The sequence below is a fragment of the Bos grunniens genome, chromosome X, assembly GCF_055505025.1.
Source record: "Bos grunniens cultivar Pamir isolate PY7600 chromosome X, Bosgru_T2T1.0, whole genome shotgun sequence".
Taxonomy (NCBI): Eukaryota; Metazoa; Chordata; class Mammalia; order Artiodactyla; family Bovidae; genus Bos; species Bos grunniens.
The window spans coordinates 52,441,177-52,456,124 of NC_141194.1; the positions used below are offsets into that span (position 1 = coordinate 52,441,177).

The following is a 14,948-nucleotide window of genomic DNA, read 5'->3' on the forward strand; positions in this document are numbered from 1 at the left end:
CCATAGCTCCGCCCATTCAGACACTTAGAGGGCTTCCTTAAGTGGGGTCCTTCTCTGTTGTACGCACATCAGGAATTTAAAGGGGCACACTGGGTGGAGTCCTACTCTGTAGTTCAGTGCATCAGGCGTTTGATCGGCCAGCCTCTCTATTGTTCAGCTGCCTATGCTGGCATGTAGCGGTTGAGAGGCTATGTTGATGGCTCCACCCCCTACACATGACTCAGCAGAATCACCTTACTTCCATGGCTGCCAGGATTTCCTCCACAGGCATTTCCCACCACAGTCTCCTCCCTCACATCCCCTCCATCCGTCTCTCCGCAGTCAACAGCAGCCCTCGACCTGGGATTGCTCCACAATCCCTAAACTCCAGCTCCCAGCCACTGTGCCATCTAGGGCATGTATGGCAGCAGCAAGGATGTCTGATTCTCATTACATTTAGGCTGCCACAGATGGGCTGTTTCACTCTCACCCTTAAATGTTTCTCCTCTGACTCAGACAATTGCCCCGATGTGGGGATCGGACCCCCGCTTCAGTTCCCAAGGGCAGGTCCAGCCCTACTAACACTCCCGTTTTCCCCCCTAGTTCCTTCATCCTACCGAGTTTTGCGTGGGTCTATGTATTCTTTTCCACTGGTCAGGTACTCCTGTCTGCACTCAGCTGGTATTCTGCATGCACTCTGTCTGAGGGTATATTCCTGAGGTATCCGTGGAGAGACATGTATTCCCCATCCACCTACTCCTCCTCCATCTTGTCAATCCATGATATAACCGTGCATATAGAAAATCCTAAAGAACCACCCTCTCCCCACAGAGACTATGTATTAGACCTATTACAGGGGCTCGACAGGTTTACAGAATACAAGGTCATATACAAAGAGCAAATAGATCTCTATACACGTTCAAGACTTGTACAACACAAACTAGAAAACGTTGCTGAGTGAAATTATAGACCATCTAGATAAGTGGAAATTTCACTCCAGTTCAGTCACTCAGTTGTCTCTGACTCTTTGCAATCACATGGACTGTAGCACGCCAGGCTTCCCTGTCCAGCACCAACTCCCGGAGCTTGCTCAGATTTTTATGAATTCGGGAGATCACATTTATGGGTTGGAAGACTTACTATTGTGTTAAGATGGCAGTTCTCCCCTAATAGAGGCCTATCAAAATTCAAACTGCTCTTTTCTCCCAGAAATGAACAAACTGATCCTAGAATTGTAAGAATTAAAAGGGTCCTGGGAGAGCCAAAACAGTGTGGAGAAAGAACAAGTACTTACACTTCCCAATTTCAAAACCCACTTCAAACCTACAATAATCAAGACATTATGGTACTGACATAAGGATTGTATATAGACAGATAACGGAATAGAATGGAGAATCAAGAAACAAGCCCATATCTCTATGGTCAGTTGATTATTGTGAGGGGTGTAGAGGCCATTCAATGGCAAAGAATAATGTTTCAACAAATGGTTTTGGGATAACTGGATGTTCACATGCAAAGATTCAGTTTTGACCTATACCTCACACTGTAGATAACAATTAACTAAAAGTTGATGAAACACCTAAATATAAGAGCTAAAACTATAAAGCACTCCGAAGAAAACAGAGATGTAGATGTTAATCTTGGATTAGGCAATGATTTCCTAGATATGATACAAAAAGCGCAAGCACCAAAGGAAACAAAAATAGGCAATTTGGAATCATCAAAATTAAAACTTTTATCCTTCAAGCGATACTATCAAGAATGTGAGACATCTAGGGCACCTACTGGATGCTGGCAGGGAGCCTTGAAACCCAGGCGGACCAGAGGAACACCAGAGCAACCCTGTATGATGTGGGGGTGGGGAGCGAGGGGGGAGTCGTGGAGGCTAGTTGGGGTTACTGTTCCTGAGGGTCAGCTAGGGGAGAAAAGGGTTTCCTACGCCTGCAGAGGCACTGAAGGGGATCAGTGGGGATGGCGAGAGACCCTTGGGTTTTTGTTTTTTTAATTAATCTATTTATTTTAATTGGAGGCTAATTACTTTACAGTATTGTGGTGGTTTTTGCCATACATTCACATGAATCAGCCATGGGTGTACAGGTGTTCCCCATCCTGAGCCCCCGTCCCACATCCCTCCCCATCCCGTCCCTCAGGGTCATCCCAGCGAACCAGCCCTGAGCACCCTGTCCCATGCATCGAACCTGGACTGGCGATCTATTTCCCATATGATAATACACATGTTTCAATGTTATTCTCTCAAATCATCCCACCCTCACCTTCTCCCACCAAGTCCAAAAGTCTTCTTTACATCTGTGCCTTTTTGGACAGAAATGTTATGGATCTAACAGAAGCAGAAGATATTAAGAAGAGGTGGCTAGAATACACAGAAGAATCATAATGCCCCAAATATCCACGATGGTGTGATCACTCACCTAGAGTCAGACATCCTGGAATATGAAGTCAAGTGGGCCTTAGGAAGCATCACTATGAACAAAGCTAGTGGGGTAGCTTTTGCACCAACTCGATGGACATGAGTTTGAGTGAGCTCTGGGAGTTGGTGATGGACAGGGAGCCCTGCCATGTTGCATTCCATGGGCTCACAAAGAGTGGGACATGACTTAGCGACTAAACTGAAGTTGTTTATGGTAGCCTATAGCTAAGGAAATAACTTAAAAATTGTGGGAAAATCAGTAAAGAATTTTAAATGCTATGTTAGAAAATACCCATTTAATGCAAAAGAAAGCTGTAACATGAGGACCGTAGAATAAAAAGGCATGAGACAGAAAAATATATTGGCAGATGTAAGTCTGTATCAACATTAAATGTGAATACATACAACAATACAATCAAAAGGCAGACATTGAGATACCAGTTTAAAATCAAAACAAGATCCGACTCTATGTTCTCTACAGAGGACACAGTTTAGATTTTAAGATAATAAATTACTGTGTATGTGTGTGTGTGTCTGTCTTCAGTTGCCCAGTCGTATCCAACTCTTTGGGGTCCCGTGGACTGTACCTGCCAGGAATTCTGTCCATGGAATTTTCCAGACAAGAATACTGGAGTGGGTTGCCATTTCCTGCTCCAGGGGATCTCTCAGACCCAGGGATCCTACCTGAGTTTCCTGCATTGGCAGCTGGGTTCTTTACGACTAGCACCAATGGGAAGCCTTATATGACCCAGCAATTCTACTCCTAGACAATTTTAACCAAAGGAAATGAAAACATGCTCACACAGTGGCCTGCACTCAAATAGTCCACACATGTATTCCCAATAGCCACACGTAGAAACAGCCCTGTTATTCAACAACTGGTATACAGATGAAAGAAAAACAAAAGAGTATGCCTGTGCAAAGGAATACTACATGGTAAAAAAAAAGAAAGAAAGAAAGAAACTACTAATGCATGTAAGAGCAAGGATGTGTCTCCACTGTGCAAATGAGAGAAACCAGCCACAGAAAGCTACATATTATATGATTTCCTGTCAATTGATTTGTGGAAAAAGCACAACTATTCGCACAGAAATGTATCTGTGGTTGCCAGGGTATAGGAGTAGAAGAAGTCTGAAGGCAAACACCCCACGGGAGCATTTTTGAATGATGGGCTGTTTTCTACATTTTTATTGTGGTAGCATTTATACCACGGTATACATTTGTGAAAACTCTACAAACTATAATGTTTAAAGTGTTGTCTTTTATTGTATACAAATTATACCTTAATACTTTTTTTTAAAGGAAAAGGAACATTTAAGTTTTAAATATTGGTTATTGTTTCCATCTAGACTATGAGCTCAAAAACATAAAACTCTTATTTTGGAATTCTTCCCAGACCTGGCCAACTTCTAGGATTCCCCATGACAGTTTCATACCCTTATGACAGAACACATAAACGTGTTCTTAACCACGTTTACAACTCCCTCTCCTTCACCTCAAGTCCAAATTCTTGCTGAGTTCTGTCCATTTTATTTCATAAACGTCTAATGTGTCTCCTTTTACCCATGTCCATCATATCTGCTCTAGTCCAAGCTTCCCTCCATTTAATTGTCAACCCCCCTTCTCACTGGTCTCTTATATCCACTGAGTGTGTCTGTCTCCCTATTCCCACCCTCTCCCTCCCTCTCTTACAGTTGCAGAGCTGTCTATGTGTTTCTAGATAAAGGCTACTCTCCTATACAAGGACTTGAAGGCATGGTCTAGCCCCTGTCTACCTTGCTAGCAACATCGAAAGTAGAGCTTCATTTTCTTGTCCCTCTTATCAGACTTCCTTCACATCCGCCAACTTCCTATGCTTCTCCACTTAGATTGTCCCCAAGTTCTGAAGCCTCCTGGTTTGTAAACTCCTTCAAACTAGGCTCCAACAGTACGTGAACCGAGAACTTCCAGATGTACAACTTAGGTTTCGAGGAGGCAGAGGAACCAAAGATCAAATAGCCAAGATTTGTTAGATCATGGGCAAAGCAAGGGAAATCCCACAAAACATCTGCTTCTGCATCATTGACTGCGCTAAGACCTCTGACTCTGTGGATCAAACAAACTGTAGAAAATTCTTAACCACAGCGGAGTACCAGACTACCTGACCTGTCTCCTGAGAAACCTGTATGCCGGTCAGGAAGCAAGTTAGAACCAAAGATGGAAAAGGTGACTGCTTTAAAAGTGGGAAAAAGTATGACAAGGCTGTATGTTATCTGGTAACAGTGGCCTCATAATATGAGACAAAGGAATTAACTTCCTTGGGACTTCCCAGGTGGCGCTAGAGGTGAAGAACCTGCCTGCCAATGCATGAGGGAGTCTGGTTCAGTCCCTGGGTTAGGAAGATCCCCTGCAGGAGGCCCTGGCACCCACTCCAGTATTCTTACCTGGACAATCCCAGGGACAGAAGAGCCAAGCGGGCTATGGTCCATAGGATCGTAAAGAGTCAGACACAATGGAAGTGACTTAGCATGCACACACATGAACTTAATAGATAGAAAGGTACTATTCAGCTTCATTACTTTTTGAGTGAACTTTGCTCCTCAATATTTTTAAAGAAATGTTCTCGTTTTATGTATGTATCAATTTTTTGGATAACATTTTTCTGCTCTCCTTTTTTAAACGTCTTTATTGAAATAGAATTTATATACAGCAAATTGTATATTTAATGTGTACATTTTGATGAGTTTGGACATATGCAAACAATGATACTAACATCACCGCAATGAATGTAAAAGACATACCCAACACCTCCTAAAATTTCCTTGTGTCCCTTTAGTTTTGTTTTATGTTAGACTGTGTGTGTGTGTGTGTGTAGTGAGAACACAATATTCGATTAACTCTCTACAAATGTTGGGGCTACCCACGTGTCTCCGTGGGAGTGTATTCACCTGACAATGCAGGAGATGCAGGAAATGGGGGTTTGATCCCTGGATCGGCAAGATCCCCTGGAGGAGGGAATGACAACCCATTCCAGTATTCTTGCAGGAGAATGCCATGGACAGAGGAGCCTGGCAGACACGATTCAAGAGAATTGGCACACACTTGGCATGTATGCACAAGTACTTATAAGGTGCCATTTCACTTCATCCTCACTAGGACCCTTGAAGAAAAGCCTTTCACCCCTTCAGGATTCTCAGACCAGATGCTCCTCTCAGAGACCCTCTCCTTTTCCTTCCAGCCCCACATGAACTGCCCTGGACTGCTGGTCTGGGTCTGAATTTTATCTAGATCCTGAACAGAGTTTTCAGTTCAGTCCTCACAGGGACATTGTGACAGACCCTGCATGTGGGCAGGAGATAGGTGTCCTGAAGAATGCATGGAGCAGGCAGGGTCTTGAGGGGATCTTCTGAGGGAGCGTGGGTGCTTGGTGAGAAGACAAAAATGGGGTGAGGCCCTGTGAGTAGGGCTGGAGGAGAGGCTAACGAGGCCCCTGAGTGGGGAGGGGAGGGCTGGTGGAAGGGGAGGGGAGGGGTGGAAATTTGGGGAGAGAGAGGAATTGTGGCAGCTGTTACCAGGAGAAGGACTCTGGAAAATGACAGAGGTGATTAGAGGGATGTAAGGGAGTTGTCATAGGCACAGTGGGAAACCTCTCCTATCTCCAGAATTCAGTAGCATAGAGTGGGTGCTGCGATAGAGAGGACCAGTCTCTGGGGCTTCTTCTGTGGATCTGGCATTCACTCTGAACCTCCCATGGGGCAGGATACAGAGTTACCATGACCAGAGTTGACCAGGTTGGGGTTAGGACCATTCTCAGGACCCAGACCTGGGAAATCAATTTCAGAGCCCCTCAGCTCTGAGGCACACCACACCCCTGGAATGAACCTGCCTTCCTCAGGATTACATGCTGGTGACTACGGGCTGCAGGAATTGCAAGACTGGAGGCCTCTCTCCCTTGGGGTTGACTGAACAGAGACTCAGTGCAAATGCCCACGCAGTAGCCCAGAGGCAAAGATGTGGGGCTCTGTGTCCCAGGCTTCAGACTGTAGGCTCTCGGGGAGGGGTGTGAAGCCTCTGAGGTAAATGGGAGCTATTAGCTAGAGTAGTGTCCACTTAAGGAAATACATACAACAGAAGAGGTGTGCATTTAGGTTGGATTTGGGGTCTCCTGGGGACTATAGCCCGGGACACAGCTCCTCCGTTAGCTCTGAGAACACTGCTCTGAGGAGGTAGCAGTGAAGGCAATATGAGTTTTGCCTAGGAAATACATGAAGTCTAGCATGAATACTGGCAAAAGATTACTGTGAAACACCGAGATCAGACATTGCAAGTTAATCATTTTCATGCTTTTGTGTGTGGGGCAAGGATCTGGGGTCACTGAACCTTTTCCTGAGGAAGCTGTGTGACTAAATAAGGGCCAGTTTGTCCAAAGCACAGTGTGCCTCTTCCTGTTTGTCACCCAGAATTCCTTCATATTGCAGTGTCATTCAGGAACCACAGAGGTTACAAGTTAACCCTGTAGAACTGGCTGTGAGCAATGCTGTTTCTCTTAGGGATCCTAATTCATCTGAAGCCACAGTTGGTATTTCTGAGCTGGAGTGCATCTGTGTCCTCAGGTGTGACCTATTAGAGCTGTTTTGGGTTAGTGTCCAGGATGAGCAGTCTGAACTGTTTGCACATCTCTGTCCCAGGGCATGAAATCTCAGAACTATTTCGGGGTCCTTTGTCCAGAGGGTTGGGCCTTTCAGCTCTTCATGTATCTGCACATGAGAATAGTCTTAAGAGGAAGGCTGGATGGACCCCAGTCTCACAGACCATAGAAGCAGGCCTGTGATGTCACATTTGCTACGATTATTACCATGCCTCTGCACAGAGATAAAAGCCTGGGGCCCCAGCCTCAGAGAGGGTAATAATGCTCAGTTCACAGAAGCCCAGGTATTAATCTTGTTAAGAACAATACTTGCTGATATGACTACCACCCTTGATAGGGGCCCTGTTTCAGAAACTGTGTACACACACTCCCTCAGTCCATCTGTCCAGCCCACAACAAGCAGGGCACCGATAGCAGATGGGCACCCAAGGCCAGTGCAGATGGAAGATCTCAGCTCATGAGGAGGAGAGAGACTGCATGTAAGCTTGGGCTCCTTGGAGGAGGAAGGGAAGAATCAGCACAACCCTGGCCGGGTAGTGGGGGAGGGGGGCGTTTGCACAGGGCCACAAGTACCCTATGACTGACTCACTGTCAGGATATGTCTCTGTGTCTCTCCATCACACACCCATCGATGTGGTGGGGGAAGGTACAGAGGTGAGCCTCCAAGCAGCTGGGGAGAAATCTCACATTCACAAATTTGCATGAGGCTCCACCACAAATGCAGAGATCCCTGCCTCTCTTTCCTCCATTAAAGCAGTCATTGGCAGTGAGATCAGCAGGAGGGCAGTCTGGGCAGGATAGGTTGTGAGGGACCCTGTGTACAGCATGAGCCTCCCCAGGAATGGAGCATGTCCTTGTCTTGATGGGCAGAGGCCCCTGATGTGGATGAAGGGAGCATGATTAAGGCCCAGGCTATGGGCGACTGAGTCATTCCCTAGAGAGAGTCCCTGCGGAGGAGCTTCTTTTCTCCTATAGGGAAAATGTACTGTACATCATCCAGTAGCAGAGCTGGGGGCCTGGAGGTGGGTGCTAACTAAGTGGGGACAGGTTGCTGCCAGAAGTAGTCTCTCCGTCCCTGTCTAATGCTCTATCTTTGTCTTTCTCCCTGCCATCTCTGTGCCTCTTATATCATGCCTCTCTGCCTTTGTAAGACTCAATGTGCCCTCAGTCACACCAAGAGGGTCCTTGCCCTGTCTCTCCTGAGAATACCTTCGGTTGACATGGATGTTCACTAGAAGCAGGAGGAGGCATTCCCCTTGAGTGTAGGGGATTCCAGGAAAGTCATGCTGAGCTGCAGAAGGGGTGGGGAAGGGTTTTTCTTCAAATAAACCAAGGGCTCTTCAACAGTCATGTGTGATCTGGGCCTCGGAAAGAAGCCTGGGGACTTCTCTGATAAGAACCCTCCTGTGGTTCAAGTCCAAATCCTCCCAATGGCCAGAACGGCCAACAGACCTGGCCCTCATCACTTCTGTCACCCAATCTCTTCACTCTCCCTCCATCATGCTGTGCCTGTCACATTGCCCTCCTCACTGTTTTCATACACACTACACAGGGTTCTACTCCCCAGCTTTTCCACTGGCCTTACCTCTGTCTAGGATACTTTTCTCCCGGATAGGCATATCTCCTCTAGGCTGTTGCTCAAATGTCACAATCTTAGAACTTCCCTGACCACTCTTTCTAAATATCACCCCCTCTCTCTATTTCACTATCCCGATTTAATTTTAATCACGGCACTTACAAACACCTGATACATTACTTGTATTTAGGGACCACATGATCCCAACAGAATGTAAGCTCCATGAGGAAAAGGTTGATTTTCTCTGTCCTAACATACAGAGTTGTGCTTAATGCATACTTTGGAGAGAATGCATGAATGATGGAATGAACAAACAAATTTAAACTTGTTGAGAGAGGCATAGCTAGACAGGCTGAGGATTCTGCTACAAAACATATTCAGGGATGACAAGATGGTGACAAAGCCATGGTCTTTATCTCACCTACGTGGTGGTGTCCTTGGGTCCTCTCAGAGTTGACCCCTTTCCTAAGAGCATGGAAGGTCCTGTTGTCTCTTCCACATATTACTCGCAGTCAGCGACAGAGGGCTTTCCCAAGCCAGGCCTGCAGATCCCAGTCGGAAGCTTTATCTATTCTGCCCATTGGGGGACTAAGGCTGGCTTTCCCCCATGAGAGCTATTCTGTATTGAACAGGAAAGCACAATCACAATGCCCAGCAAAGATAAAGTGTTTTCCATGCTCTCTGTTACGACAGTGATCCCCATAGAGACGTAATCTTCAGTTTACGAAGACTTTTTTCTGAGTCCCAAATTGCAGGAATCTGTGGGGTTTTCCCCCTAACCTTGCCCTTCTGCCCTTTGTGGATCCTCCTGGAATGGTCCACAGGCATCTGTATCTGCTGTTCCCCAATCCCACCAGCAAGGGCCGCAGAAGATGAAACAGTTCTGTCCTGGGATGTACCACCGAGGGGTAGCAGAAAGACCACCCACTCTGGAAGGTACCATTGGGAGAGGGCGTGTGACAACAGAGAGGGTCCCCTTACACCGCGTCGGGCACGGACCACAGTTCCCAGCAGCGGCACTCATGGCGCCACTAGGTCCATCCCCACTCGCTCCTCTTCGTCTTCCCACTGCTTTTGAATCCGAGTGGACACAGGTATTAAGCGGAAACTTTCTCCGTCTCTTTTTCAACTCCACCCCTTCGTTGGTGGGACGACTACGGAGCGAGAGACTGGCTGTCTGGTTGTGGAGTCAGGGAAGCGTTCTGGGCTGTGATTGGCCACCGCGTGATTGCAGGCAGTGTGGTCGCAGAACAGGAACTGAGGGCGAGAGGCGCCTGTATACGCGTGCGCCTGCGTTGGCGTGCGCGACTTTTCAGAGCAAACAATTTTCCTCCGAGTCTTATTGCTTTTTCCAAAGGGGTCTAATAGGTGCCCTGGTTAGTGGCGAGGTTTGGCCCAGTCGCTGGCTGTGCATGGTGATGGCATTTCATCCTGGTTTAGCTCCGCTCAGTCTGGATCCTGTGGCAGTGCAGGGTCATTCACACAGCTGCTGCTGCTAAGTCACTTCAGTCGTGTCGGACTCTGTGCGACCCCATAGACGGCAGCCCACCAGGCTCCCCCGTCCCTGGGATTCTCCAGGCAAGAACACTGGAGTGACTTGCCATTTCCTTCTCCAGTCCTTGAAAGTGAAAAGTGAAAGTGAAAGTGAAGTCGTGTCCGACTCTTAGCGACCCCATGGACTACAGCCTACCAGGCTCCTCCGTCCACGGGGTTTTCCAGGCAAGAGTACTGGAGTGGGTCTCCAGTGCCTTCTCCGTCATTCACACAAATGCATGCAATTCATGTCCAGGGAGAGGTCTCTGAGTTTGGTGTCTCTCCCTGGAGAATAAACTGTATCTGGCAGCTTGGGATTGTGTATTGCTTCGTGTGACAACACAGGTGTTGTTTGGGTACATTTGATCCCCTTGAGCCTTTTGGCAGGGTTGTGAGTGATGGGATATTTGATCTGAGCGGATTTTGTGAGCCATAGTACAAAGCCTCTAGGATGTGTGCCTGTATACCGGGATGTGCATCTTTGGAGCTTGCTGGCTTTTCAGTCCCTGAGAGTGAGATCTCTGTGTAGGCGTCTGCACCCCAGAATGTGAGATCACTGAGCTTTTGATTCTGCGTTCCGAAGTTGTGATGCCTCTGTGCTGCTTTAAGGATGGGTCAGTGTAAAGGTGTAAACTATCAGCTGCTTGGGGATCTATGCACAGGTTGCAAGTTTTTCATTTGTCTAGGAAATTAATCTTAAGATTATATTGTGTTCCTGAGTTATTATTAAAACGTCTGTCTTTCTGTTTAGGGTGTTTTGTGTTAGGTCGGTAAGTGTCGAGTGGTTTGGGAGTCAGTCTCCATGATGTGAAGTATCTGTGCAGTTCTCCTTTGTTTCTGTCTGGAAGACTTAGGTCTGTTTGGAGGGTCTTTGTCACAGTGTGTATGGTTATGGTCTCAGTTGTGTTTGAGGGTCTGAGACGAGTTGTGCACTCTCTGTGCAGAGATTCAGTGAGCTCTTTTTGGTGTTTCTGGGTATCTGAGCTGTTTGGAGTCTTTGTGTTAGATATAAAACCTCTTATGTTCTTGGCTGTGAAGTCTCTGTCCGGGAACTGAGGATTTGGAAGCTGGCAGATATGATTCTGAAGCCTGGAACCTGACATGCTGACTGTGTTGTTGAGTGTATCACTTGTCTCCTGAAATCTCAGTTTGTATCATAATTAATACAATGGGGCCAGTGCCCATCTTGGAGGGTACCTGTGCATGTTAGCAATGTGTGTAAAGGACCTGGCTCCAGACTGTCCTTCAGCAAATGTTATCTGAGCACCTGCCATAGACCTGAGCACTATTTCTTTTTTATTTTATTTTATTTTTAAACTTTACATAATTGTATTAGTTTTGCCAAATATCAAAATGAATCCGCCACAGGTATACCTGTGTTCCCCATCCTGAACCCTCCTCCCTCCTCCCTCCCCATACCATCCCTCTGGGTCGTCCCAGTGCCCTAGCCCCAAGCATCCAGTATCGTGCATCGAACCTGGACTGGCATCTCGTTTCATACATGATATTTTACATGTTTCAATGCCATTCTCCCAAATCTTCCCACCCTCTCCCTCTCCCACAGAGTCCATAAGACTGTTCTATACATCAGTGTCTCTTTTGCTGTCTCGTACACAGGGTTATTGTTACCATCTTTCTAAATTCCGTATATATGCGTTAGTATACTGTATTGGTGTTTTTCCTTCTGGTTTACTTCACTCTGTATAATAGGCTCCGGTTTCATCCACCTCATTAGGACTGATTCAAATGTATTCTTTTTAATGGCTGAGTAATACTCCATTGTGTATATGTAACATAGCTTTCTTATCCATTCATCTGCTGATTGACATCTAGGTTGCTTCCATGTCCTGGCTATTATTTTAAACAGTGCTGCGATGAACATTGGGGTACATGTGTCTCTTTCCCTTCTGGTTTCCTCAGTGTGTATGCCCAGCAGTGGGATTGCTGGATCATAAGGCAGTTCTATTTCCAGTTTTTTAAGGATTCTCCACACTGTTCTCCATAGTGGCTGTACTAGTTTGCATTCCCACCAGCAGTGTAAGAGGGCTCCCTTTTCTCCACACCCTCTCCAGCATTTATTACTTGTAGACTTTTGGATCACAGCCATTCTGACTGGCGTGAAATGGTACCTCATAGTGGTTTTGAAGGAGTTTGGGACAGTACTGCTGCTGCTGCTAAGTCGCTTCAGTCGTGTCCAACTCTGTGCGACCCCATAGACCGCAGCCCACCAGGCCCCTGCCAGTCCCTGAGATTCTCCAGGCAAGAACACTGGAGTGGGTTGCCATTTCAACCAAGTCTCTCATTTCATAGACTTGGTGGTCAGTAAATAATCAAGGGTGGCAGGCGCTATGAAGAAACATATTGCTAGATCAGGGGAAAAGGTGTATGTAGATATGATGTTATTATTTTCTTCAAGATAATGAGGGAAAGACTCCCTGAAAGATGGCAAGTAAGCAGAGATCTGGAGGAAGTAAGGGAGCAGGCTGTGGGGTTACCTAAGAGAAGAGCATTCCAGGCAGAAGGAACAATAAATGCAACAGTCCTGGCATGGAAATCTACTTGGCGTGCTCCTGAATGTCAAGGAATCTTGTAATGGGCTGGGTTTGGCACGTAGCTCTCATCGAAAGGGGCCTGGTGCTGCTCTTTCAGTTTCTCCCTCAGTTTGTGGTCATCCGCATCTGTAACCTATTTCTTTCCTGATATTGGTAAGTTTTGTCTTTAGTTATCTTTTTTTTTTTAATTCTTGTGGGTGGAAACTTATGAATTCATATTGACCTTTTGAAAGAGCCAGCTTTGGGTTTTGTTGCTTATCTACATATTTTTTCTAATATCTGTTCTGATCATTATTTCCCTTATTTTGCTGACAGTCTCCCTACCAAAGGGGTTTAATAAAGTCCCTGAGAGTTTCCCAAGTGTAGTGAAATCTCACAGATTCTGGGGCACTGTTGTAGCCCCACTGAGTGAGATTCACTGAGTGTAGATCATGGAATCTGCACTTTTTAAAAGAATTCCTCAGTTCTGATTGACATGGACAACTTGTCTAGGCACTACCAGAGCAGAGGCATGGTCTAATTTTGCCTGCTTCCAGGCTCTGTCTCCATTGAGAGCATGTGACAGGGGTTTCCTGCTTTCTCTGATGCACAAACCCAAGACCACCAGTCTAGGAGACTCACTGACATGCTGTCTGATGTTCTGAGGAGGCTCTGAGACCATCGTGTCTACAAAACATCCTGATGCCAGTCTTGTCAAGCCTCCATTTGAAAGATTTCTGAAGAAATCAGATTTCTATTTAGTGTGCATTTCTATGATGTAAGATCAATTTGTGTTATGTGCTAGCTGTTATTCTACATATTTTGCCATAGCCATTGGATCTTACTCTTGACTGATAAATACAGAACACACAGAGTTTTCCACAGTGCATCCAGACCTCTGGCTCCCTTAATGCTGGAGACACTGAACAAGTTATGTAGTGCCTCTGCGCCTCATTCCCCCTTTAACCACATGGAAACACTCAGTTCAGTTCAGTTCAGTCGCTCAGTCGTGTCTGACTCTTTACGACCCCATGAATCACAGCACACCAGGCAGCCCTGTCCATCATCAACTCCCACAGTTCACTCAGACTCAACATCCGTTGAGTCGGTGATGCCATCCAGCCTTCTGATCCTCTGTAGTCTCCTTCTCCTCCTGCCCTCAATCCCTCCCAACATCAGGGTCTTTTCCAATGAGTCAACTCTTCGCATGAGGTGGCCAAAGTACTGGAGTTTCAGCTGCAGCATCATTCCTTCCAAAGAACACCCAGGACTGATCTCCTTTAGAATGGAATGGTTGGATCTCCTTCCAGTCCAAGGGACTCTCAGGAGTCTTCACCAACACCACACTTAAAAAGCATCAATTCTTCGCCGATCAGCTTTCTTCACAGTCCAACTCTCACATCCATACATGACTACTGGAAAAACCATAGCCTTGACTAGACGGACCTTTGTTGGCAAAGTAATGTCTCTGCTTTTGAATATGCAATCTAGGTTGGTCATAACTTTCCTTTCAAGGAGTAAGCGTCTTTTAATTTAATGGCTGCAATCACCATCTGCAGTGATTTTGGAGCCCCCAAAAATAAAGTCTGTCACTGTTTCCCCATCTATCTGCCATGAAGTGATGGGACGAGATGCCATGATCTTCGTTTTCTCAATGTTAAGCTTTAAGGCAATTTTTTCACTCTCCTCTTTCACTTTCTTCAAGAGGCTTTTTAGTTCCTCTTCACTTTCTGCCATAAAGGTGGTGTCATCTGCATATCTGAGGTTATTGATATTTCTCCCGGCAATCTTGATTCCAGCTTGTGCTTCTTCCAGCCCAGCGTTTCTCATGATGTACTCTGCATATAAGTTAAATAAGCAGGGTGACAATATACAGCCTTGATGTACTCCTTTTCCTATTTGGAACCAGTCTGTTGTTCCATGTCCAGTTCTATCTGTTGCTTCCTGACCTGCATACAGATTTCTCAAAAGGCAGGTCAGGTGGTCTGGTATTCCCATCTCTTTCAGAATTTCCCACAGTTGATTGTGACCCACACAGTCAAAGGCTTTGGCATAGTCAATAAAGCAGAAGTAGAATGTTTTCTGGAACTCTCTTCCTTTTTCCATGATCCAGCAGATGTTGCCAATTTGATCTCTGGTTCCTCTGCTTTTTCTAAAATCAGCTTGAACATCAGAAAGCTCATGGTTCATGTATTGCTGAAGCCTGGCGTGGAGAATTTTGAGCATTACTTTACTGGTGTGTGAGATGAGTGCAATTGTGTGGTAGTTTGAGCA

General features: G+C 46.1%; 1 protein-coding gene across 4 annotated transcripts in view; it reads left to right on the plus strand.

The window, feature by feature from the left end:
- The first annotated feature begins 9,293 nt into the window (after positions 1-9,293).
- LOC147340356 (uncharacterized) overlaps positions 9,294-14,948 on the plus strand; it is a 31,190-nt gene continuing 25,535 nt past the window's right edge. For all 4 annotated transcript variants that reach the window (XM_086388705.1, XM_086388706.1, XM_086388703.1 and 1 more), the window contains exon 1: positions 9,294-9,704. In XM_086388705.1, coding sequence (XP_086244831.1) covers positions 9,483-9,704 — 222 coding nt within the window. In that variant the 5' untranslated portion in view covers positions 9,294-9,482. The remainder of the gene's footprint in view (positions 9,705-14,948) is intronic.